At 40.8% G+C, this 26,373-nt stretch overlaps 2 protein-coding genes across 3 annotated transcripts in view; both read right to left on the bottom strand.

Annotated features, from left to right (window-relative positions):
* The window catches only part of LOC311268826 (pecanex-like protein 3), a 29,920-nt gene extending 13,310 nt beyond the window's left edge, over positions 1 to 16,610 (bottom strand). For both annotated transcript variants that reach the window (XM_084372711.1, XM_084372712.1), the window contains exons 1-18: positions 16,286 to 16,610; positions 14,740 to 15,221; positions 13,084 to 13,292; positions 12,875 to 12,980; positions 12,689 to 12,728; positions 12,111 to 12,206; positions 10,057 to 11,802; positions 5,280 to 5,409; positions 4,738 to 4,907; positions 3,232 to 3,289; positions 2,981 to 3,122; positions 2,704 to 2,861; positions 2,065 to 2,218; positions 1,179 to 1,211; positions 899 to 1,070; positions 672 to 782; positions 445 to 536; positions 219 to 328 (exon numbers count right to left, since the gene is read on the bottom strand). In XM_084372711.1, coding sequence (XP_084228837.1) covers positions 219 to 328; positions 445 to 536; positions 672 to 782; positions 899 to 1,070; positions 1,179 to 1,211; positions 2,065 to 2,218; positions 2,704 to 2,861; positions 2,981 to 3,122; positions 3,232 to 3,289; positions 4,738 to 4,907; positions 5,280 to 5,409; positions 10,057 to 11,802; positions 12,111 to 12,206; positions 12,689 to 12,728; positions 12,875 to 12,980; positions 13,084 to 13,292; positions 14,740 to 14,892 — 3,680 coding nt within the window. In that variant the 5' untranslated portion in view covers positions 14,893 to 15,221; positions 16,286 to 16,610. The remainder of the gene's footprint in view (positions 1 to 218; positions 329 to 444; positions 537 to 671; positions 783 to 898; positions 1,071 to 1,178; positions 1,212 to 2,064; positions 2,219 to 2,703; positions 2,862 to 2,980; positions 3,123 to 3,231; positions 3,290 to 4,737; positions 4,908 to 5,279; positions 5,410 to 10,056; positions 11,803 to 12,110; positions 12,207 to 12,688; positions 12,729 to 12,874; positions 12,981 to 13,083; positions 13,293 to 14,739; positions 15,222 to 16,285) is intronic.
* A 5,414-nt stretch (positions 16,611 to 22,024) lies between these two features.
* The window catches only part of LOC311269105 (neurexin-2-like), a 137,614-nt gene continuing 133,265 nt past the window's right edge, over positions 22,025 to 26,373 (bottom strand). Inside the window, 1 exon segment of the mRNA XM_084373096.1 lies at positions 22,025 to 24,519. Coding sequence (XP_084229222.1) covers positions 23,717 to 24,519 — 803 coding nt within the window. The 3' untranslated portion in view covers positions 22,025 to 23,716.

The raw sequence follows: 26,373 nt of genomic DNA, 5'->3' as shown, positions 1-26,373 counted from the left end.
GATTTGATTAGTTTGATTTAGTCTGATTATAGCTGGTTATTGGTTTCCGTGATTACAAAAAATGGGTATTGGTATCTGCCCTGAAAAAAAATCATATCGGTCCATCCGTAGCGGTTACATGTAAATTGTCAACTGTTAATCAGTCATGGAATTAAAAAAAACATTTTTTCAATGATATCCAAGGTTATTACTGACGTTGTGAAACACAAAATACTGACCACAGGATGGTGGGATCGCTGCTTTGGCGGCTGAGGTGGTAGGATAGGGCCAGCAGTAGGCCACAAAACACAGAGAACAGTACTGGCACATGGGCATCCCCCCACGGTGCCTAATATAAAACAAAACAACATAATATTAAATTAGAGGCTGTCCATATTGATTCTGATCAGAAATACCTCACAGACACGACTTTAGTTTCATGTAGAGAGTCTCTGTTCCACTTACATTGATTGCACCGAGGCAAAATCCATACAGCAGAGCAGCTACCAACATGCTGCGAATGAGGCTGAACAGAGATGAGAGGGGGCTGGTAGTTGCTGTGGAACAGGTGACACAGAGAGAAGATCAGGAAGAACCTAAACAAATATATTGTGCAGTTCCTAAACTGACAGTTTCAAGATGCTATAACACTTTTTTCAGTTTCTTGACCAGGTTTTACATCTCGTTCTTACCAGTTCCACCAAAAATGTGCATGTCGATCTGCTCCAGCAGACACATCACAAAAGTATTGACCTGAGGTAGCAACCCAAACAGGAAAATGACCGGGAAACACAAGGCAAACACTGTGGGGCAAAAGAGAACATTTAATCCTGCTACAGTATCAAATATTGTTGAGGTGTTGCTGTGACTTAGACAGCAAGTACAACGGTGATGTAAAGAGTCGTGTATAAAAACTAACCAATGAGCATATCCCTGACACAGAGCAGGAAGTGTGCAGAGAAGAAGGTGACTCCATAGAGGGAGACGGGTTGCAGACTGCCAGAGCGCCCAGATAGGTCAAAGATCCAGATCATCACACAGCACAGGCAGAAGTAGACCGGTCGACTGTACACAATGATCCAGTTATGGCCCTGTGAAATAACAGACACAAAGAGAGGCCATAGTTACAGACAGTAACAAGGTGGAATTCATTGATTTGAGGACATTTGAGTGTATAAAAAAGGGAAAACGGTACTCACGTGCATGGGAGAAGCTGCATCTGGTTGTACACTCTAAAACAAAGAAGCAAGAAATGTAAGCTTTGCATGGTTCACATACACTTTGCATTAAAAAATGCGTGTATAGTATTGTATAATGAACACAATAGATGGTTTTAATACAGTATGGAAAAGGTAAATTTGACTCTTTAAAGCTGTACAGATTAAGCCAGATTTCCTTAACCTCAAACTAATTGTAAAAATGAGCAGAATTTCCACCAGACTGGTTGATATTTGATGTAAGAACGCCTGATAAATTACAAGAATGATCAACAATCCTATTGTTTTTGTTCTGGCAGGCCTGACATTTTGTTCGTCTGTCTTGCAGTTTGACGCAGATTTCCCACATCACTGCTGTCAAAAGGGCTGTTATGTAGTGTTATAGTGACTTGGATTTAATATCATTGGAGCAGAATTTTGCATGTTGACACTCTAGTTGTGACAGAGGATGTGCTGTGATACAAATAAAACTTCAGGGCAAAATAGGCAAACCACATTGTGTTCTGATATCCTCTCAGCCATCTGCGGGTCTATTTTTTTCTCTTTCTGTCCAAAGTAGAATTAACTGAAGAAACAGCACTTCTCTCGTTTTTTTTACAAAATAATTCAGGATGCAGCCATCTCGATAAAGAACCAAACAAAAACAACTGGAGGTTCAGTGTGAGCACCCACATCCTGATGGATTGATTAAACCATACAGTATAAACACGGAAGTTTTACGTTTTGGTTGTGCAATGTGCAGCAAAATCAATGAAATCATACATCCTCTGTCCAGCTTAAGACATTTGTAACAGAAACAAAATCAATACCAAATAAATAAATAATGAGATCAGATCCATTTCACTAATGAAATCCAGAGGTACGGTACCTTCAGTAAAGAGTACTGGCAGCTAGCAATGACCAGGCAGAACTGGAAAACCCAGATGTCCCTGAAAAAGCCCTGGAGCAGCAGTAGGAACCCCAAGAAGGCCACCAGACTGGCCAGCACCACAGCAAACACATTTTCTCCCACACGGCGGTTTCTGGAAACAGAAAGCAGAAAAATTCATATCATTCATTCAATCACAATTTAGTTAACATATTATTTAATAAAGATAATTACCATGAAATCATATCTGCTGGACATGTAACTTGATTAAAATAAGCTTATATTGTGTTGGGAATCAGCCCCATGGTAATATAGTGTCTCAGAACTTTTATTAATTAGTTGTACAATGATGCTGCACATCACACTCCAGTGTTAAAATCCAAAGTGCATCAGGAAAATGTTTTGTCATTCTGTCTGGATTTCGCAGCCAGAGAACCGGGTTCTACATTTATAACACCGAACAGAAAAAACAAAAAGGACAAGCAGGGATTACACTATGGCTCAGATGCACTGACGCACATTATTCATTACATATTAGTCAATATTATGGACCACAGAGCACAAAATGCATTCGTTGTCTTGGAGAACAGGGGGCCAAAGAGAACATTATCTCTCCTCCACTTTAACAATCTGGTTTACCTGTCCAATAGGGCCAGAAGAGCCAATCGATCATATCGAACCCTCAGCCACTTCCCAGGCAGCACCCAAAAGCGATAGTACTGCTTGGGTTTGGCTTTCTCCTCAATCATCAGAGTGTTTTCCTGGGACTCTTGTAGAGACTCGTGGTCCAGATCAAACTACAAATGAGGGGACAGATTAATTCAGAAGGAGAAATAAAAACAAAGAGTTGTGACGTAGTCACATGACTTTCTACCTGGAATTATCAGCCACACTAAAAACATAAAAGACTGCTAACCTCGGGCATTTCCAGAGGCACCCTGCGCACCTGCATGCCCTGTAAAACCACAGGTCTGGGCTGTAGCATTGACAGCACTGGTGCCCCTTCCTGGACCTCAGTGGAGGTGAAGCTTGAGGACTGGGACTGTCTCTCCCTCTCCCTGCAAGCGTCAAACATTGTGGAATTAATTGCAGTTTTTAAGTCATGGCTTTCTCACAGCCAATTAACTCCTATAGTCTTGGAAAAAAGAAAACCCAGTAATAACTTACTGAACTGGATCCTCATAACCGCCTCCAGCAGGTCCAAATGTGTAGGACCTCTTCACTCCTGTGACACAACGTAAAGAAAACTGAAACTGATACTTCAACAGGGAATTAATCACAGACATATCTGTAGAACCAAAAGATGATACAGTTGCGTATTTGTCTTTTCCCTCTTTTTCAACTTTATTTTGATTGCATAAACTGATCACATAACAACCTACAAATGTAGGAGGAAGAGGCAATCATGACGGAGAATTTAGTTTTGAAGTTTCATTATATTCTTGTTTTTGTATCATGGCTGTAATTTGAGGTTTGGTATTTCCATTTTCTGCTACTTAATACTTTGACTCCTCTCCATCTATTTGATAACTTTAGCAAGTACATTCAGATTATTAAGTGCTGATGAGCTATTTACTGTGACATCAGATAGTGTTGTGGACACTTAGACCACGGAGTGGTGACGACTAACAGAGAAGGGATGCTGCATCAGAGCCAAAGTACAGCATTTCATTTTTTTTCTTTTACTGCCAATCAGACACTAAGAAAACACTACCAATTATTGTAAAAATGCTTAATATCGGCCCTGATAATTGGCCAGATCTATAATCGGTCCACTCCTAATCTACATCAACAGTTTTTAGTTATCTAGCACTGTTTGGAGCATTTAGAGCCAAGACAACAGACACTTTCACATGGACCACTATAATCAAACAAAACGCAGAGCATAATAAGTGATTGTAAGTGCAATTCAATGTCTTTCTTATAACTGCATGCATACCAATGAAAGGAATAATTAAAGTTTTTAGGAAATATGCTTAGTTAGATGGAGAAGTTGATACCACTCTCATGTTTGTCTGAGAAATATGAAGTTAAGACTGTTAGCTTCGAGACTGAAAACAGGGAGAGATGACCGAGCTAGCTTGGCTCTGTCCAAACAAATCTCCACTGGATATCTGGCAACATCATGGTGACAATTTCCAGGAAGTTGCTGTGCCCGGCCAAGAAATAGTTCGGCACACAACCCCCCCAAAACCCGAACTTGTCGTTTTTACACTTCAGTTTCAGTACTACTCTTTGGACAGAGCAAGGCAAGCTGGTTCCCCATGTGTCCAGTCTTTAAGCTACGCTAACTGGCTGTAGCTTAATATTTAAAAGGACAGACATGAGAGTGGTATCAATCTTCTCATTTAAAAGAAGACTATGCAGTTTTTTGTCAGTTGCTGTTTATAAACAGATAATTTAAAGGTTCAGAAGAAAAACAGTTGATTGTTGAGTTAATATGGGATTGGTGGCTCGCCAACAAACAACTATCCCTTTCAGAATCGCTGACACCCATAAACGTCCCCAACAAAGCAAAAAAACAAGAAAAGACAAGGTCTCTAGACCATACATTGTTTTATGTTTGTTGTTTAGGAAAAATCCTGCATTGTAAGCCATTTACTTTCAGACATGTATGCGAAGAAGCACATTTCCCAAAATGTTGAACCATCCCTTTTAACGCCGCCGACTCACCGCTTTCGTCATAGAAATAGTGCACCGCCCCCTCTGATGTGTCGTCGAAGGTGGAGGCCTCGTGGATGCCACTGCGGGGTAGCAGGAGTGAGGAGGCAAACTGTAAGGCTGAGGGAAGTGTGCGGGTCCGTGAATGAGAGGAGGTGCGAGCCCGCTGAAGGTCCTGAAGGCTTCGGAAACAAAAACACAAAAAAACCTGTTAAAAAACACTTCCAACATTAGATGTAAAATGTAATTTTGGCAGTGTTAAGACTGAACTCCATCTGTCCCACTGAAGCTGGCATGTTCCCTTGGTGCTAGTTGCAATTAAATGTTATATTATTCATTTCTCTAAGACCTGTGGAGAATATTAATTTTCAAACAAATCCCCAGAAACATTTCCCCTAAAACACAGTAGCAATTTTAAATCAGGTTGACTATTTCTTACAACCATCATAATATAAACAAGCCAACAGCTTTGAATACTGCAGACTGGGTAGAGATTGAGGCAAATAAAGGCCAAGGTGAGACAAGGTGTCAGCTATTACCCTCGCTTGACTAACCTGGGAGGGGATCCCATGGTGGACGGGGGCGGTGTAGGGTTGCTCCCAGCATTGTGTCTCCTGCGGATGGCCTGGGTCCTCTTAACACTGCTGACCGAGTCGTGTTTGCCTCCATCCTCTGGAGCCATGGCTGGAAGAGGGTTATCAGTTACATCAATGGGTTACATTACAGTGTCAATATACATAGTCAAGGCACCATTTGCAATAAAACTGGACAGCATCTGCAATCTGACAATATCCTAGTACTGGATTTTACTGTTGCCATTGTGCCACGTTCATGTAGAATGAAGTTAATGCAACCCAGCAATCGACAAACAAGCATCCTGAACATTGTGTGATTTTATGTCCCAAACAGAATAAAGCTGTAAGATGCAATTTGTAAGAACTTTAGTTGCAAACATTAAAAAAAAATAAAAATCTAAAATCATCAACAGAATGTGACGAAATAACAGTTTTGACATTATGACATCTATATTTTGCATTGTGGTGATCTACTGAAGTTAGCATGTGAACTATGTGGAGACACGCCCCTGGTGCTCCGAGCTCCTAGTCTGAACCACTAGATGCACGGCTAACTGAGCTAACTAGCTAATGGGAGCAGTTACTCTGGTGATATTGCTGGCCCCGGTTTGTTAGGAGCAGGAATTCAACAGGTGGCCAATTCTTACATATTGCACCTTTAACCAAAGATCTGAATTAATATATCCCTCCTCTAAAATTACCCCGACATCGATACACATTTGATCACACAATTTAAAATCAAAAGAGTTTTGCTAAAGAATCATTTGATTTGTATTCTGATTGACTGATCTAATAAAACATTTGTTTTATCATTGTTATCACTGTCGTATTTCAGTGCATTTTGATTCTGGTTTGAAATTCAACAAACAATCCTCGGGTGTTATTTAATCAGCTAAACACATCCTGGACCATATCATTCTTACACTTTCAGACATGCATTTATTCATGGTTCGATTTTATCCTGTATTGACTTCAATGCCTTCCTGCATTCTGGCCTTGAAGATAAGCTATAATCTTTCACTGGTTGTGTTTTTATTACAGAACTTAAATGGTATTAATTTTGTTATCTTGATAGGTGTTAATTATGTTATTAAGTTGTCTTGCCATCAGCTCTGAGAAAATGTCACCAATTGTTGTAAATTGCTTTAATGTTGTTTCTTTAACTACATTTTATTATCTTATTATTTCCTGGCCCAGATAGGGGGTTTTAAGGCTGCTTGGCTCTGTTTCATTGTAGAGAAAGACAGGTCCAAACAAGGAATACTGCTCCATCTGTGTGATCGACAGTCATCTGTCTAATTACAGATTTCTGTTCAGTGTTTGGACAGTGCAGGACTATTCCAGATGAAATATGCCCATTTGGCAGATTTTTCACAATAAAATTCACTTGGGATTGACTCAGTTTGAAACAGGACTGGATAGACAACAAACAAAGCTGTAAAGTGTTTAGTTAAGCAGGTGGTGCCGCAGCTCTTGTTGGAGTTTTGCGGAGCTTGGCACTGGGTGGGTTTTTACCTGATATTGAAATGGCCATCATTCTGACAGATTCTGCATTTGTGAATGTGATATGGTTTACGATTTTTGGATCAAAATTTTTATTTTAACTGAAAAACTAAAACTGTGATGATGTGACATTTGTTGGGGTCTTTAACAAACACATGTTTTCTTACATATGGTGAACAAGATTTGTAGGACAGGGCGACTCCACAGCAGTACAGTACTTCATTATAATGCTGTTTTGTGACACATTTTACTTTTACATAAAAAAAGGCAGGTCCTTGCGATTTAGATGCACTTAGCCATATTGTGATTTTCGATCATATTTCAGGATGATAGGCATACAGTTGATTGACACCTCTCTAATACAGTTTCAATAAAAACTGAGCATCACAACCTTTAATTATTTATGCAGGATAGTTGTATTAGACTGCACTAGGTAGGTGCACCTAATACAATGCAACTAAGTGTGTGTTAAATACACGCATTTCACTGTTACAGCGCTCTTGTTTCAGTTTGCAGTTAGGGCTGCATGGTGTGTAAAATATCTACTTTCCAGAAGTTGATTTATCACAACGTGCATACAATTTGTGTTTTAAGTGTAAAAAGTAATGTAGATTGCTGGCTATAAAATATGGCACATAAACTGTGATGTGAATATATCAAATGGTTAGCTGACCCCAACTCTAGACACTGCAACTATGAGAGGGATAAAATGAAAAAAGGACACTTTACACTGATCTGCTTTCAGTTTGTGTTTGATAAGGTGATCTTATCTCTGGCTGTGAGATATGAAGCCGTGGAGGTCGAGTGAACAGAGTGTGGATTTTACTTTATTCAGTCTGTCCCTGACAGGTAGCCAACGTTAGCTTGCCAGCTGTCTTCTGATGCAAACAGTGCAGATGAATTAGTAAGCAGACTCAGTCTGTGCTCAAAGTGGATGTACTATCCTTAAATGAAGCATCTGGTGCTGAGAGTCCATACGTGGCTGTGTGACAGAGTATACTATATTCATTTTTAAATATGCATAATGATGATGCCCTTCCAAGTGGTGCAGGACTTTTATGCATCTCACGGTTTTGCACACCTAGGCCTAAAAAGGAAATAATAAAAAATAGCTGTCACGTTTTAATCATTATGCATTAGCCAAAGAAACTGTGCTATGTGTTTATAATTAAGCCTATAAAGTTAACTTAACACACTATTGTACATTTTTGTATTTTCTATTTATGCTCGACTTTTGCAGTACTTGTTTTTTTTGTAAATCTATTTTCCCGTACTATGTTTATTGTTATGTGCTTAAATACCACAGCAAATTCCACGTATACGACGTGTTGCTCACTTGTTCAATGAAATTTAAGTTCCTAGGATAAATTCTTAACAACATTGATATTTATGTGATGTAACTCAATCATGAAGTATTGATATTGAATCAAATGAGGGGATCTGTGCTGATATTCTGGTTGTTGGGGGCTCATCCTGCTCTAATATACATTTTCTTTCTGTTAACTTTACACTGTGTGCCAAATTTATGTGTGGCCAAAGCGACAAAAGGCTCTATTGATTCTGTGGTTGTCACTGATTTTATCTTGATTTTATTTTTCTTCTTTCTTTTTTTCCCACTTGTTATCACTCTTATTGGTAATAGTTTCTCAATTGCTAGAACAAAGGTGAAAAGAACAGTAATAAGTATCTGTACATGTTCTGTTTCGAGCTGCACCGATCAGTCAATTAATCGATTAGTTCGATTAAAAGAAAAATTATTAGCCAATTATTTTGATAATCGATTGTCAAATTCAAGCAAAATTGCTTTTCTTTGTCGTTTATGATGAAGAGTGGGTGTTGACTAGACAGAGAGAGGCCATGTGAAGACATCACTCTGATGATGGGCTCTGAGAAACTGTCCTGAGCATTTTTCACAATTTCTTAAACATTTTATAGACTAAACAATTCATTGTGATAATAATCTGCAGATTCATCATTAGTTGCAGCCCTAGTTCTGTTTCAACACAGCAAAGGCTCCTGCCCTATACTAATGTTTAGCAACTCATCACTGTAAGTCTGCCAGAGACAGAAGACCTCTGAAGGTTGTCACCATTTCTTCAGTGAGTTGTTTACAGAGTGAGGCATTAATGCGGCTTCTAGCCAATAACAACAAGGCTGCTTGAAATTAAAAGATGTTCATCTTGGCATGGCATCTTTTCGTCGTAAATTAAGTGGTAATGATCAAAAAGTCCAGGCCAACGTTGACTGGTCTCTCAATATAAAAAAAAACCTACTGTAAAGCATGCATGTCACAGAAAATGTTTCTGTTGACAAAACATTACAAAATATGACTAATACACCATGTAGCAGGGCAGTTTCTTTTCCTCATCTATAAATCTACTTCACATTTATTTAACAGTTTGTAAACTACAAGATGAGTCATAAATGTGAAAGATGGCACTGATTCAAGGTCAGTCCAGAAATGTTTAGTTTCACATCTGTGGATCAAGTTAGCCTCGAAAAGGATAATGATTCTAAATCACACAACCAAATATGTTCAGCCATGGTCCATGTCAGGCAGCAAACTGATTTAATCCTACATGATAACCATTTATAAGTTCAGGAAATTTGATCTTTCTGTAGTTGCCAACACTAAATTTTAATAAAATAACTTTATTTGAAAGTTGAACTTATTTGTCTTCCAATTTTTGGAATGCAATTTTTTCACTAGATATAAAATTATCATTTATTTTTTGCACAATAATGATGATAATCTACATGGCTGTGTTGGCTACAGTTAACTCTTTTTTTGGTAGAGCTGGGTGATATGGCCTTAAAATAATATCACAATATTTTTAGGCAGTATCTCAATATTTTGAAATCTTGAACAAATGCTAGGATCGGCCATATATTGGCCAGCTCTACTTTATGGCTACTCATGACATGGCAAAAGACTGCTAAAATAGGGGACATCATTTCCCAACTTACTTTCTGACAAAATAAAAGACCAGGTGACATGCAGCAAACGGCCGCAGGACAGACTCAAACCCTGGGCCGCTGCAGCGAGGACAGGGCCTCTCTACATAGGACACCTGCTCTACCAACTGAGCTAGTGGGCGCCCCCTTCCAAGGCTGGTAACTTGGATTAGCTACTACAAAACACACTGAGAACACACCTCCATCCCAGGATTCTGCCTTCATCTGCACCAAACACCAGGAGGTCATTTAACAAAAACAGATTCTGGTGACCAACTGTAAAGTTCCTTCAACTCACCTCCTCCCACAGCTCCCTCTTCAACCAGCTCTTCTGCCCTCCAGCCCATCTGGTTTCCAGTCCAAGAGCCTCCGAGAGAATCCAGCCGATGATGATGAGTTCCAGGGAAGCCGTCAGTGTGAATGGTGCGAGCTTCCAGGTCAGACTTGGAGATGGTGAGAGTGCGAGGTGCAGGGGTGGAGGTGGAGGGCATTGTAAGCAGAGTAGAAGGCATAGCCGCTGTGTTGCTCTGGCCTCCACCTGCCCCATCCATACTTAGCACTCTTGCATGAGTCTTGGCACTCGCTGTGCTTGAAGAGCGCTGAGCAGCACGTGAATGTGAGGGGCCAGCAGTTTCAGGTAAATCCCCTTCCCTTGGAGTGGGCAGTTGAGCAGCAGGGGGGAGCGGGGATGTAATGCCAGTGTTAGCGAGGTCCGGGGAGTAGCAGGAGGTAGAGGAACTCGAGTCATCATCATCATCGTCGTCGTCTGAGCTGTATCGCCGCTGAGACCCCAGGCTGGAGCCAGCGCTCATGTCGCTGCCATCGTCCTCGTCGCTGGAATCCTCAAACAAACTTTCACTGTAAGCCTTGGCGCCCAGTCGGTTGCGCACCGGGATGTAATCTCTGTGTTGCCTATGATTGTGGTGACGCCTGTAAGAGCCACAGTCAAAACTACTGCTTCCTGCTCCAGCTCGCCTTCGTGGAGCTTTCCTTCGGCCTGGCCTGTGCCCCACGCTACTGCCGCTGGCCCGCAGCAGCTTTAAGTCTTTAGGGCGCACAACCTGCTGGGCTTGCAGAGCAGACTGGTCAGGCAGTAAAAAGGGGGTAGAGGATATGGGCAAAGCAGGCTCAGAACACACCAGACCCAGGGCCAGCCCTGAGGGCACTGAATTGGCCTGCCGGGGAGGGGGTAGAGGAGGAACTGGTACGTTTCTGTCTAAATCACAAACCTCCGAGTGGCCACTGCTTGAAGGGGAAGAGTTCTGGAGAGGAGGGGGCTGTGCTATATCACAGAGTACATGGGGCAAATCCTCTCCTTCAACAAGTGTCCTGTCTAGCCCCTGGCTGAGGGAGAATTCTTTGGAAGGGGAGCGCAGTAACACGCTGTCTGACAGGTTGTCCGTATCACTGCCACCCTGCCCTGGTGGATCGTCTGCAGGCCTGGGGATACTGGAGCCCATTGCTGGTGCTGAAGCAGAAGCCTGTCCATCTGCAGGCCGGGGCTGGCTGAACGAAGGACTTTCCAGCTGAGTGGAGTCAGTTTTTTCACTGCGGTAACTGCTAACAGTGCTTAGTGTCTCACGGTCTGTGGTGGCTCCACCTGCACTGAAACAGCTGTCAGTGGATCCGGCAGCTAGTGCTACCCCACTGCGGCTGCCTGGGTGCTCAGTCCCTGGTGCAAATGCCACAGGGTCAAGGCCCAAACCCAGCAGATTTTCACTCAGCTCCTCACTTAAGCTGCTCTTTATAAGGGGGCTAAGGGGAGTGTCCCCCAGGCTCCCAGATTCAGCAGAGGGGCCGAGGGGAGAATAAGCCCCCAACCCATTGTCCTCAGGACTCTGGTGAGAGAGTTGTTCTGGGAACTCCTCTACTTCCTGCAACTGTTCTTTCTCGCCTCCATCTTCTTGACTGGAGGGTGAAGGGGGGATAGACAAGCAGTCTCCATGTTCTCCAAATCCAGCTGACACTCCAGATATTCCCATAAGACCAGGGAAATCCCCTCCCAGAGCAGCAGCAATGCAGGACTGGACCACACTGGGACCCCCTGTACGTTAACACAAACCAAAATCAGATTGAAATGCACTTTGGATAGCTTTGACATAGGTTTTGAACTCTGCTTCTCAGGTGCCAGAGCTGTTGTTTTTTATTTATTTTATTATACATTTAAATGCATGCACTACCCTTCACCCTGAGGGACAGAATCAAGTGCCATGCCTACAATGGGATGTGCACAGTATTGGTATGCTTACAGCCTGGGCTCCTGAGCAGTGACTTATTTGCACACAGGCAGGATTAGAAGTTGTTCAGTGTGTATGATGCTTGTTTGTGTTCACGCAGTAGTAGCAGACTTACTAATGGTGTCCTGGGAACTCTGGCGTAGGACCTCACGGTGAGCTGATGTAACAATCATATTATTGCTGCCTTGTTCCCGTATTAGCTCTTTGATATCTGCGTTAAAGGAAAAGATGTCACTAAAAAACGTAAGGACAATGTCCGCAAACAATCAAGATTATACATTATATGCCACTGTTCAGAGCTGCAACTAGTGATTATTTTGACTGTCGATCAATTTGTGGATTATTTTCTCGATTAATGGATTTGTTGTTTGGTCTGTGAAATGTCAGAAAATGGTGAAAAATGTTGGTTTGTTTCCAAAAAGCCCAAGATGTTGTATTCTAATACTTCATTTTGTCCACAACCCAAAGATTATCAGTTTACCGTCATAAAGGAGTTAAGAAACGAGAAATTATTCACATTTAAGAAGTTTGACTTTAAAATGATCATTTTTTAAAATGACTTGAAACAGATTTAATATCAAAACAGTTGCAGATTCATTTCATAGTTGTTCATCACTGCGCTCTACCACTGTTTAAAATAAAAACGTGGCAATTCTGTTATGCAGTACAAAAACACAGAATCCAGAAACTTACCCTTAGTGCCCCCTGAATCCTCCAGCTGGGGCAGAAACTCCTGAAGAATAAGAACAATTTAAAAGTAAATAAATAGTTAGTGCTTAAAAATATACATATCAACAAGGCCATTTTACATTTTCTACCGAGTACAATAGGAGAAACAATGGGGGAAGAAGAATGAAGACAAAATATGGTAATCCTCACCGACACCTGGTTCAATCCAAACAGAGAGTGCTGGGAGCTACAGCGCACTGGGGGTGTTGAGTTGACCTTCCGAAACACAGTCATCTCTACACCAACATGACTATCCCTGTGAAGAAGTTACACACAGAAAATAAAAAAGGATTCACCATTTCACAACAATGTGTTTCCAAAATCTTTCTACAAAAATCAGCCAGAAAACATCTTCTCACCTGTGCTGATTCCCATCATGGGCACCTGAACCTTCATCTCCTTCCTCTGTCTTTGGGGCTTCAGCTGTGAGCGAAGCCTGCTTCTTCTCTATGATCTCCCCGAGGTCGAACATAGCATGAAGCCGGTAGTTCACCACCTTAATGGCTGTGAAAAAGACGGCCACCACAGCAGAGTACACGCCCGCTACCACCAAGCTGGGAGGAAGTGCCTGAGAGAGTGAAAAGACAACAGAAACTGAGACTAAATATGAGACATTTCAGTCCACCTCAGGGAAAGTGTAGGGGTGTCATGGTTTCAGGTCTAAAATGAAAATCGATCGAAAATAAGCTTTCGATTTCGGTCATCGAAATCAAAAGCAGGACTGACGATTCTCACAGTATTTTTCTTGTGTCCAATTCTGTCAACTTGCACTAAAAGAGGACACAGCTAGCTCACTGGTAGCATGCAGCTGAACTTCCAGACACTCATCGTCTGAGCACGAAGAAGATCAACTGACTTGTCATGGAGGAAACTTTTTACTGATTTGTTTGGGAAGAGGGCGTACTCGTGGGGAAGAAGTGAACTGAACAGAACTGATAACATTGCCAGAGATCCTTTATTAATCTGCTCAAGAAGATGTTTACTCAGAACCGACTGGAAAAAACAAACTTTGTAAGAAACAGAATTTCTATCTTTTGTTGTTTCTTGTTGAATTCCTGAAGGGACGTGTGTTTGTTGAACTCTGGGATCTTTATTTCTGGTGAATATTTTTTTTTCTTGCCCTAACCTGCAAAAAGTGACAAAAATTGTGACACCCCTACAAATAAGTACTGCAAATGATTTAACACTTGCTGACAAATTGTAAATCTCAAAAACAACATCAACCCAAACACACACTGTATGTCTCATATGTCTCATTTTAAAGAGGAAGCTTGTAGACAGTATTATACAATCATTTCTTATCAAAGACGGTAAAAATGAGGTGTTGACATTAAACTAAGCACTGGTACAATTTATTAAGTTATTTTAGATGAGTCATTTTTAAATAAGGGTCTATTTTATGAAGATCTGACCATTCCTTCTGGCCACCACAGCAACTTTGCAACACAATGCAATGTGCAACCACAGATGTTCTGACTGACAGCAAATTTTAAAGTTATGCCCCACATTATCAGTTGTGAATGGAACTTGCAGACCTCCTGGTCCAACTTTCTTTGCATGCACAGTTTTCAGTTACATAGGAGGATTAAAATGCTAATTTGGATGCATTCACTTTCATTTTCACAACGACTGGTTTGAACTGATGATTTGTTTAAACCTGTCTGGTCGTCTGCCTACCAGGTGACATAAAGTTGGTGGCTTTATGTTAACACAGCTCATACAAATGATGGCGACTAAAACAACATCAAGACTGAACATCAAGCTTCCCTTTAAATGCCACCTCATTTTGTGAACGCTGCCGTATTGGATCAGGTCTTTCATCATGATTTGCACAATTAGAGGACTAAATATGAGGTAATGTTGTGGTTTCTAGTGTGTTGTGTAAATTTCCTGTGCAGTTGTCATGTCTGGCAAGTAGAAGTAACTCTCCTTGATAACATTTGGAAATGTCTTAATGAGGAAGGACATGAGTCTGAATGTAGTGGTTTGTCAACCTGATGTGAAAATGTGCTTACCATGTACAGCAGAAAGGGGAAGGCCAGGAGAAATATCCAAAGGTAGAGGTGGAAGCAGTTGGAGAACGTGCTCTGATGGGGGTCCACGTACCAGCCTCCCGTGAGCGAAGCCCACACGCCCTGCCGCAGTATCTGAAGAGCTTGGGAACCCATCTCCACCTTCAGGCTCAACCACAAGCTGAAACACTTCCCGCAAGGCTCAGAAAACTGTGCAGCAGTTCGAGCCACAGTATCTTGTGTCTATGATGGCACTTCCATTGGGGATGGCAGGTTAACCAAGACTGTTTCATCAAGGACAATAGTTCTGTGTCTTGGATATGTATACTTCAGTGGAGGTCAAGAGTCCTTGCATATTCTTGTGCCAGTATGTGTCCTCTCCCTGCACCGACGTTGCCACACTCTAGCCTAATCCTTGTTGGGTAATCAGGAGAGTGACTTTTTGGCACATTGGTAACCCACTGAATGTATGAAAAAACATTCATCTGTAAGAAAGATCACAACTGGTTTGTTTTCTCGAATGAAGCTACATTTAAAACACATTTAGTGGGAAGAAATTCATCCTAGGCATTTTTCCCTTCATGAAATTACGCTGAAAATCACATATCAAGTTAGCGGCCCACATGCACGTATCAGTCGTGGAGTTAAATTCCAACTATCTTTCAAGTTGTCTTGCTTTACTTCCTTATGTTCACATAATCATTATTAAACGTTACAGTTCCCACTTCATTTCCAGTCCATCTTGAAGTAATTCAACAAAACATCAGATTTGTAAATGGGGCTACATTTGAAACATGACCATTTAACACCACATACTTCATTTCCATATCAGATCATAGTAATTATTATCTAACCAGCTACTACTGTGCAGATTTTTTTTTTTTTTTTTAACTGATCACTAAACTCAAAAAGGTGAGAATGAGTTGAGCTGACACTGTCACTACAACGATTAAAATGAGAGTAACTTTTATCAGCCGATGTCTCCTAACCAAACCAACACAACAGGGGAGCTACTTGACATAGTATTTATCTTTTTCAGATTTTAGACACGACGGCAGAGCCTAAAATGCCCTATCTTCATGTCCAGGCCAATGCTGTGCCAGCTAGATTAAGTTTTCTGATTGACATTAGCAAGCTAACAGACAATTTAGCCTAGCTTACGAATATCTATAAACGGTAAAATTCGACCTATTCCACCACCACCGCCTTCAATCACCTCGGCTAATGTGGAAACATAATCGACAGCAGGAGCACTCTACTGCAAACTGGCTGACAAACGTTAAACATCATTAGATAGCTTGACGCTAGTTGCCGGCTAATGCTAGGCCGCATATAGCTACTCTATCAGCATTTCAACCTGGGTAATGTCCCTCTCGTTAACTGAGTAAATGCAACGCCAGCCTGCAACAACAAGTTAGCTTAACCGCTGGTCGCTAGGTTAATGTTAGTTGCTCGTCATTAGCTACTGTTAGCTTAGCTCAGCTCGACAGATTTGATAATTGTGCTCACAGTGAAATGTTTTCCACATTTGGATCCCAGCATAGCTTACAATTAGCATTAGCTGTCCAGCTTGCCTCATATCCTCCTTCCGCATCCAGTCCTTGCAAAATCTCAGAGCTTTCCTGCTCAGGATGCTAGCGAGCAAGGCAATCGCCAGTGTCCAAAAACTGTAGCTTCACTCTTCTGTTGGCGTTGGCTAACTTATCATTGTTCTCCCAAAGTCCCCCATCCTCTTTGGCTTTAAGGGTAGACGGACACGCAGCGGGAGCGGGGGTCCTCTCTCATGGTGAACGACAGCTGTTTCTTGGCATAAACGGTGCCTATGTTAAAATGTTTCAACAAGCTAGCTAACTGGGTAGCTAGCGCTAGCTAACAACTAGTTGACACACACGCACGGACGCACGCACGCACGCACAGAGAGCGATCAAGCGAGCGAGAGAGAGAGATTCCCATGGCGCTGATTGGCCGTTTGCGCTGACGTCATGGGAAGGGTATTTTTTTCTCTTTTATTTCAAAATATCCAAATTATATCTGATCAATAACAGCAGGACTGGATGCAATGAATACATCTACTGAATACATGAAATAAAGAAACACTGCACATTATTATTTTTTTTTATTTAATTTAATTTAATTTCATTTCATTTTAGGGACAATGCAGTTTAACATGTAATGTAATGTAACTGATGTGATTGTTTTATGAAGGTGTGTGAACATGTGTGAGGTGTCTTTCAGCAACAATAACCAACAATAACAAAATGTTAACTGTGTTTGCCTACAGTATAACTGAAGGTTGTTGAGCTCAGTCAAGCTCCAAAGCTCTGATTTAAAGAAAAATAGTGAGCAAAAAAAAATAGCTTGTTATCTCGAAATAACAACTGCCGTTTTCCTGAGATAACGGGATAATTTTCTCGAGATCTCGAGATAACGAAACTTTGTTTTCCCGAGATAACGATATAATTAATTCGAGATCTTGACAAAACAAACGATAGTGTAGTATATTAAATCATTGCAGGAAACATCATTCAGTGTAGTAATGTCAGAGGAGCAGGAGCATATCGATCACCGCGTCACATATCTTTTCAATCAAGGCCTGACACATGCTGAAATAGCATTATGCCTTGCTATTACAGATAATATACACATTAGTGTGGGTAATCTAAAAAGACAGTTAGCAAGGCTTCAGCTATATCGCTGATGTCGTAGTTAACTACATAGCTGACCAGCTACGAGGTCCCGGGCGTCTCCATAATCTCAGGCCTATCATATCACAGTCATTATCTCGAGATCTCGAATTAATTATATCGTTATCTCGGGAAAACAAAGTTTCGTTATCTCGAGATCGCAAGAAAATTATCCCGTTATCTCGAGATCTCAAGAAAATTGTCCCGTTATCTCGAGATCTCAAGAAAATTATCCCGTTATCTCGAGATCTTGAGAAAATTGTCCCGTTATCTCGCGATCTCGAGAAAATTGTCCCGTTATCTCGAGAAAACGGCAGTTTTTATTTCGAGATAATAACTCGAGATCTTGAGAAGACAAATGAAATTAACTCATTTTCATTTCATTTCATTTTCAATTCATTTTTTTGTTCTTTTTTTATTGTTTCTTTGCATCCTGCAGTCATTGCCCAACTTTATCTGCTGCTCTTCTGTTTCATGGGATGTTTAGGGAATCCCAGAAATGAACGTAACCACCATGAGATATGAGAACGAAGCCTCAGAATAACCTTGTCACTTCTGAGCTTTGACACTTATACATATTACATATTTTAGTGGAGAGCCAATGAGAGACAGTGCAGGGTTAAAACAGAATTATTTCATTCAGTTATCTTGTCAATTTTAAATGTTGGGCTGATTTGCCTCCACAACATGTCTCCTTTCAGACTGACAGTATTTTTGTTGTTGTGCCAAAATATACATTTAGGTGCTAATTTTGTTTGAAGGAGTTCACAAACTTTCAGTTAATTTTTTTAAAAATGATGAATAAATTACCTTGTACCTTGAGGTGAATATTTATACAAATCCTTTTTAATTTGCATATTTAAACATAAAAATGTCAGAAAACGTATAATGAAGTTTTTTCCCCCTATTCACCATATTTTGGGGTCAGAAAACTAAGTTCAAATACATATCGTACCTCAAAATGAGTTTTTCCTCACACTCTGAGCCAGAAATATCCACTTTAGCAGCACAAAGGTTTTCAGTTTCATCCCATCTATATTGTGATGGTTTTAATGAAGGGGGTTTGTTCATATATCACTCATAGCCTGATTTATGAAACATTTAACCCTTAAAAATGTGGCAAAAATTGATTTTTTTATGGAGTTATAATAAGAAATAAGAAAAATTTCCTCTGTAAAAACCTTTGACTCTGATATGTGAATGAAATTTAACAATAATTTCGAACCTGGCTTTATTCAATGTTTGGATTGGACCTTCATGCTTCAATTAAAGTCTCATTTTACATATTTAAACATAACATTTCAGATTGATGGTGATATTAATTAAAACTTTACCCTTTTCACTTGTGGTGGTCTTTGTAACAACCTTGAACCAAAGGATACTTTACAAACAGCAGTGTTTAATACATGAGCTCAGTCAGAAGCCAAAAGTTAAGAGGAAATACTCACGACATGAAGAAAACCTGGCCTGGATGTCAGAGGAACAGAGTCAGAGGGGAAATGACACAGCAGTTGTCATCGGGGCTTCTCTTGTCAAAGCTGTTTTGTTGAATTAGGCTTGTGACATCTCGGCATTGCTCAGTAGTGGCTGATCGTATCCTTTAACCACCCTCCTTGATACCCAGTGTCAGCACAGATCAGCCCTCACCTACACCAGACCTGCAGTGACACCAAGGCTTCACTTCTCCCGCAGGATTTTCCCCATCAGTCTCAGTCAGCACTAACAGGCTAATGGGACGAGTGACCCCGCCGGCTTGAAATACAATCTCTCTAAATTCTTGTCTTTTGAGATGAACCTCATCTGCTCTCAGAAGACTATTGACAGCAGCTCAAAGTGAGGGCAACTAGGGCCCATACATCACGTCACTCTGGTGCTCAGTGATGTGGACCTTTGAGTTAACCTTCCTCCACGTCTCACAGTTCCTTATGTTCTCACCAGGGGGTAGTCAAACGACACAACACATGTTACTGCTGACAAATGCACAACAGATGATTGTTTCTCTCCAGGAGATGGTGGCAGACGATATGGAGGATGCTCCATTTTTCTTTCTACTGGGAATAATCAGCAAGTCAGGAGACACACAAAAAATAAACAAAAAAATGATGAAATGAAAATAATGTCAGTGCTTTTAGATAATCAGATATTGTGCATTTCTGCTGTAAAGAATACATTATTAGTTCGTCACTCTGTAAAGGCTGATGCTCAATACAGTTGCAGTATTGAGACCAGATTAAAGCAACACTCCAGACATTTAATGTGGCACTGCAGTAAATTTGAGGGCCTTGCAAGAGACAGAGAGAGAAAACAGAGAGGGACCAGAATTGGTTCAGCAGATGCCAAGATATCCCGACCTGTAGTCCCCTTTAGTGGTGGAAGAAATATTCAAATCCTATACTTAAAGGTGCAGTCTGCAATAATTTTATCTGAAAACATTTTTAATGAATCACTAAAAGGTCAACAGAATTTAATTAAATTAAATTATGTTGAGGAGTCGTTTACTGAACTTAGCATGCTGACCAGCTAGTGGTGTAAGCACCAAGCTCTCCGTTCAGACTGCCAGCTGCACGGCTAACTGAGCTAACTAGCTAATGGCAGTGACAGTTAGCAGAAACTAGCGGTTGCTGTGGTTGTATGCTGCCTCCTATTTGCTTTGACTATGAATGCGACAAGCGGCCAATTCTTACATACTGCACCTTTAAGTAAAAGTAAAACGCTTGCATTCAAAAATTTGATTTCTCTCAGTGTTTCACTATTATAGATAATGTTTCTGGATTAATATAACCTCCGCGTTAAACGATAAATTCACCCCAAAATGTAAATTTTTGTCATTATCTACTCACCCTCATGTCAGTGGAAAGTCAGGTGAAGTTTCTTAGTCCACAAAACATTTTCTGGAGCTTCACGGCAAAGCAGCGTTGCAGCACTCTCCTGAACAACTGAAGGAGATGGGGACTTGTTTTAAAACATAAAAAATCAACCAAAATATCTGGCATAATTCAGTCTCCAGAAGCCCAAAGATCCCAAATTGATTTGTGTAGACCTTTTTTACACCCTCTTTTTAAAGCTGGAATCTTTACTGTAGCTGCTAAGCTAAAAGCGTTAGCGCTCACCATGTATGAAGTGGGTGGCCAAGCTGGACTGTGACGGTGTAAATATTGTCTTTTCAAATCAATTTGGGATTTCGGGGCTCCTGGAGAATAGGATTACTATGGATGAGCCATTGATTGGCTTTACTCAACTGTTTTTATGTTACAAAACAAGTCTCCATCTACTTCAGTTGTTTGGGAAAGTGCTGCAGCGCTGTTTTTGTGGACTGCAGAACCTCACCTGACTTTCCATCAGCATGACGGTGAGTAGATAATGAGTCATATCTCATTTCTGGTTAAACTTTCCTTTAACATGTGGGTTTTATATTTGTAGATAATTAATATGCTGTCGGTTAGTTTAATCCACAGCAATATATATTCTACAAGATCATCATGTTTGTCTTATCTCTGTAAAGTCAACTTCTCATGAGCTCAGGAAAACAGCCTGTTTTCAGCTTTGTGACAATATATTTTCCAGCTAATCCAAGAAGATTGTTGAATAGTTTATTTAGCTTAAGGATTTTCCCAACCCGTGAAGGAAGACTTCATCCTTCAGTTCATCACAAGCATTAACAATCACCTAATTCGGAGATATCTGGTTCTCATTGGACTGAATGGATATTAAAAATTATAATCTATAAAAGTAACCAACTAAAGCTGTCAGACAGTTGGAGCAGAAAGTACAATTTTGGCCTCTGATGTAGTGGAGTAGAAATGTAAGGTTGCATAAAATTGAAATGCTCAAGTAAAGCACAGTCACATTCGACCACTGGTCCCCGAATACGGGTCAAACTCCCCAAACACTGGCTCCTTCACTTCTAACAATACAACGTCATTGCGTCATTGCAATGAGTTTGACCGAGTTACTATAGATTTCAATTTCAACACGTGCCATGAGCGAGACCTGAACCTATCGCACTCTGGTGTGAATCACCACCGACACATCAGCTGGTTTGATGTATTGTGTCTAAGGCAGCCTTCCAAATATTTTTTTAAAACTGCTGCAGTAGTGTCAGGTGCAGAAAAACACCTAAACATTTCATTTTATCATGAATTATGGACATCCAGGCTTTCCTCACACACCAGCGCCCAAAAGAGAGAGTGAGCGAGAGAGAGAGGGTAGACGATGATGAAACTCTAGTGTAAGACACATTTTTAAAACCCATCATGACCTGCAATTTGTGTGAAACGCTGTTCCTTCATGTTAAACATGTTAACTTATCTTGTTAGCTAAGTGTGACCTTTGTACAATTACACCGATGTGAATTCAGTGCCTCTTTAATCCCAAAAGATTCACAACTCCCAAAGCTTTATCGTCCGCCCATCAGTGTATTAACATTCACATTTGGAAATATGTGTCTATGAGATGGTCACTTATGTTCTCATAACATACCCTCATTTATTATTTAATTCATATCAGTATCAGTTTGTCCTACAATGTCTGTGTTCAAAAATAAAAGGCAGATAAGGGGCATTTCCTTTGTGAGTCTACAATAATCAACACACAACACAGGTGTGTACAAAGTATATAATCAAGTGTATTTTCATCTTTATCCACGTTCTGTACACATATTAAGATCCATTTCACATGAACACTATACAATAGCAATGAGTGAGGAATGGAATATTTTCAGAGCGCTGAGCAGCTCATGTCAAATGGCACTTTCATAAAAAAGAACAAGAAATCACAGAGCATGAATAAGTAAATGTAGACATAACTCAACACAGAAAATGGCTTTATATTATCAGATCCATTGAGTAACAGATTCAGCACATATAAAATGCACAATGCAACAAAACAAAACATTTGTTTGTTCCATCCTTGTGTTTTCTCTGCATAATCTGAACGGTAAATAATGCAAAGAAACGTATTTGCAGCTATTGGAGGAGAGTGTGCTTTTTGTTCTGGATTGAAGTAAAAGGCAATCTAAAATGTGTGTGTTAAGAGGAGTGGTAACAAGATACATCGAAATATCAGAGAAATATCAATACAATTCACAAACCTTCAATTATTCATCTCATAGAGTAGTCTTTTAGTAACTGATAGAAAAAAACAATACATGTTTGGCTGCTTTACAAGGAATATCTATGTCTCAAAGATATGTTTACATTTTCTGTGTGCCTTTGAATTATCCCATGACAGTTTTGAGAAAGGAACAGAACAAGAAAGAGCCAGCCTCCGGTGAGGCGGGTCGGTTCTCCCTTTCCGAGAAGACAAACTTCTTCAAAATGTGATTCTGTGTTCCCCAAAAAAATTCCTGTAGCGTTCGGGCTCCAGCAGTTCTGATGTCGTCGGGAAAGCTGTGTCGGGGCGCTTATTCTTCTTCACACCTATTCCCCGGCGTACTCAATCTGCTAACCTCTATATGTACATACAAGCAATGTTTACAGAGAAATACCTTCACTGGTGTAGACTGACTTGTTCACAATTATCCCCACTTGGAATGGCATGGCAATTTGACTGTGATATCTCACATTAATAATGATCCTGATCCATCATACTGTAAGGTTCACTGGTCGGAGTGTGTTGAGTGATTTAGTAATCCCTTTAAAATGCTGCTAAACATCATGCTTCATTTATGATACTGCACCAGCAACATAACACCTTCTCCCGTGGACAGAGGCAGAGTGACTTAAACCACACAACATAACATGGAGGCTGCAGAGATGATCTCTAATCCGAATAAAAGCTTTCTCTTTTAGAATTACTGGGGTGCTCTGTGCTCATCTACCATAAAAATTCAATAACTGGCCTGGTTCTGCCTCATATATTATAATGGGGACATTGAGACTTGAGATAGAGCATTACAAAGAAGTACAAAGAAAACATTTAGGCAAATCTGTCCGGATGTTCTCAGCACTTTCTTCACTGTACCATGCTATATACAAAGCCAAAGTGGATATGCCTCGTCCTAGCTTGTTTGAAACATAAAAAAATGAAAAACTCAGTGTATGCAGAATGAGTGCACGTCGTGACACAGAGGATGAGTCAGATCTTGTGCCGTAGAGGATTTTTTTTTATCACTAATACGAGCTGGGCAACCTCGACTTTTGAGAGAAATGTAACTGTTAAAAGCAAGACACGATTGCTTTGTGCAGTTGTGTTTATGTGGCCTGTGAAATTTCTCTGATGGTCGACCTGACGAAACATGGGGAGCGGAAGAAAAGCTCTCATCCTCTTGTCTCAGTCCACACTCGCCTTCTCCGTTCTCAGACGTAATATTCTTTGTCTTTGTTCTTTTTGCCTTTTGTGATTGCCTTGGCCACAGAGGCCGTTGCTGTGCTTTTGTCTTTGACCACTGCTCCGTTGCCCTCCACAGTGGAATTGTTGGCAAAATTGTGGCTCTGGTCTGTCTGGTAGGAGCCCTCGTCCCGGTTGCGGTACTTGTACATGGCATAGAGGAGGATAAGAATGCAGAGAGCAGCAGCAGCCACGATACCAACCACCATCCCCGTGGTGCTACTGGACTCCCTGATCACCTCCACGGCACCGGGTTGGCTCTTTTCATCGGAGGCTGTGGGGTTGGCTGTGGGCACATGGGGAAAATTGGGGGGGTAAGTTAGTCCTGGTGTGTTTCGGGAGGATGGAGGAGCAGGGGGCAGAAGCACCTGGTCGCGGGTGTTCATTTTGCCTGCAGGGATGTGGAGCTGGTCAGGGTTGGTGGTGGGAACATAAGGAGGTAAGGGGCGGGGTTTCTGGACTCCACCCTCACCAGCGGTGGGAGGTGGAGGAAGGACTGTCCTGTCAGTGACCATGGGGGAGTTATTATTGTAAAAGTCCTCGTCATCTGATTCCGTCATCTCCCCAGAGCCGAAGGCCGAGACCTCCACAGGGTCACCGCAGTCCTCCTGGTCCGGGGGGCAGGAAGGGTGAGGAGGGAGTATCAGGGACTCTTTGGTGGTCTCAAGAGGGGATAGGAGGGTCGGGGGAGGAGGGATGACGGGGTAACGGGTGGCGATGGATGGGGGCTCAAGGGAATCCACTGTTATAATAGGCAACACTAATTCACCTCCTAGAAAGGAAACAGAAAAGGTAGGGGATCCTAAATTAGAACAGCATGATAATATGAATTCTGGTTTTAATATGAGCTCATTTAAAATAGAGGCACAATCTGTTCATTATGACGCATATTACTGAGGAATTAGACTAATATTAGCTGGCTTATCAGTGATATCATTTATAGAGATCACAGATTATCCCGATCTATAATACAAAAAGGTATTTACATCAACGTTTGGCAAAAACAAATTAAAAACACCACGACGTTGTTTCTTGAACGATGTATGCAGCTCTTGATTCTCACATGGAGCCAATGTGTGGGTGTGCAGATTAAGAGCGTTAGTAATATTATAAAAATCTTATGCAATATGGCAAGAACATTAAAGAGCTCACATGTAGACACAAACATACAAGATGACCCATGAAAGGCGGCAGCTGAACGAAGAGCATATAACAAACAGAGCACATGACAAACAAAAGAACAGGAAATCGAATGTGTGCACATCTGTAGGCAGGGGTTGAGGGGTGACAGGAGAAATCACAGACAGGTTATTTTATGTAGGAATCACATGTGGAATTATTATTATGGCCTGCTGAATAAACAAATAAACAGTGTGTTCTGCATTGTGTTATAGAAAAGTGAGATTTCCACGTCTTTTTATTACAAAGCCGGTGTAGTTGCTATATACAGCATTGTACTGTATTAATTTGAAAATATCAAAACACGCAATACACTGAGAAATGCACACAGCCCTTATTCACAAACTGTGCCAAGACCCTGCAAAACTAAAGACATTTCATTCAGTCTCACCTGTACTGTCTGTGCTAAATATTAATTAGCAAATGGTGGCATGCTAACATGCTGAATTAAAGGTCCCATATTGTGGAAAGTGTGATTGCTTTTTTTTTGTCTTTTTTGATTCCAAATGCTACATAAATACATTCAAAGTATCAAAATGCTCAATCCCTGGAGAAATGCACATATTCAGAAACGAGCCATCGGGACTTCCGTAAGGTTGTGATGTCACAACGATACAGTCAATGCCGTCGGACAAACACCGGCAGAGCTGATGTGAAAACATGGTGGGCGGTGCTTGCTCAAGCCTATGAGAGCTGACCAATCAAAGCAGACTGGGAATTTCGGGAGGGTTAAAGAGACAGGCACTAAACCAAACATTCGGACAGAGGGTGAATAGAGGTGCTGCAGCAGTGGACAGTATGAAAAAAATAATGTGTTGTTCATTAAAGGAGCAGTATGAAAGAGTAAATGTTCCTTTTTTTTATGTTTTAAAGGAAAAATCTTACAAATTGCACCTTTGAACATGTTATTATTTTCAAGTAGACACCCAAAATAAAAGTATGAAATTGAAACTGAGTATAATATGGGACCTTTAATCACTATTTGGATAAAGATTCCCTGTTATCTTTAGCTGTAAATAAATTATATATTCACATATGAGCGATCACAGCATGCATTGACATTTTACTTTGATCAGACTGTGACGTCAGAGCGTCACCGTGACATTTTCCTGGTTTAATAAATGTTAAATGAAATGAGTAAAAGAGTGTCTTCTGGTTGTTGAGGAATATTGCAGAGTTTGGTTATTTATGGCCACCAGCTTCTGTCTCATCATTATTTGAGTCACACTTTGTGGGCCAGTCAACAACAAACAATTCTGATAAGGTCATATTAATAATTGAGGCACCCGTAATAAGGCCAGCCTCCTTCTTAAATTCCACGGCTTGTTTCTGTCTCAGCCTGATCTTCTGTCCACTGTCAGCCGCTCTAAATGACTGCAGTGCACTTCATAAAGATTTTCTTCCAACCAATTTAGTGAGTTAGGACTTAAAAGCTAACATACAGGGT

This window comes from Pagrus pagrus (genome assembly GCF_965226575.1).
Source record: "Pagrus pagrus genome assembly, chromosome: 14".
Lineage (NCBI taxonomy): Eukaryota > Metazoa > Chordata > Actinopteri > Spariformes > Sparidae > Pagrus > Pagrus pagrus.
This window is presented reverse-complemented; position numbering and strand designations above follow the sequence as displayed.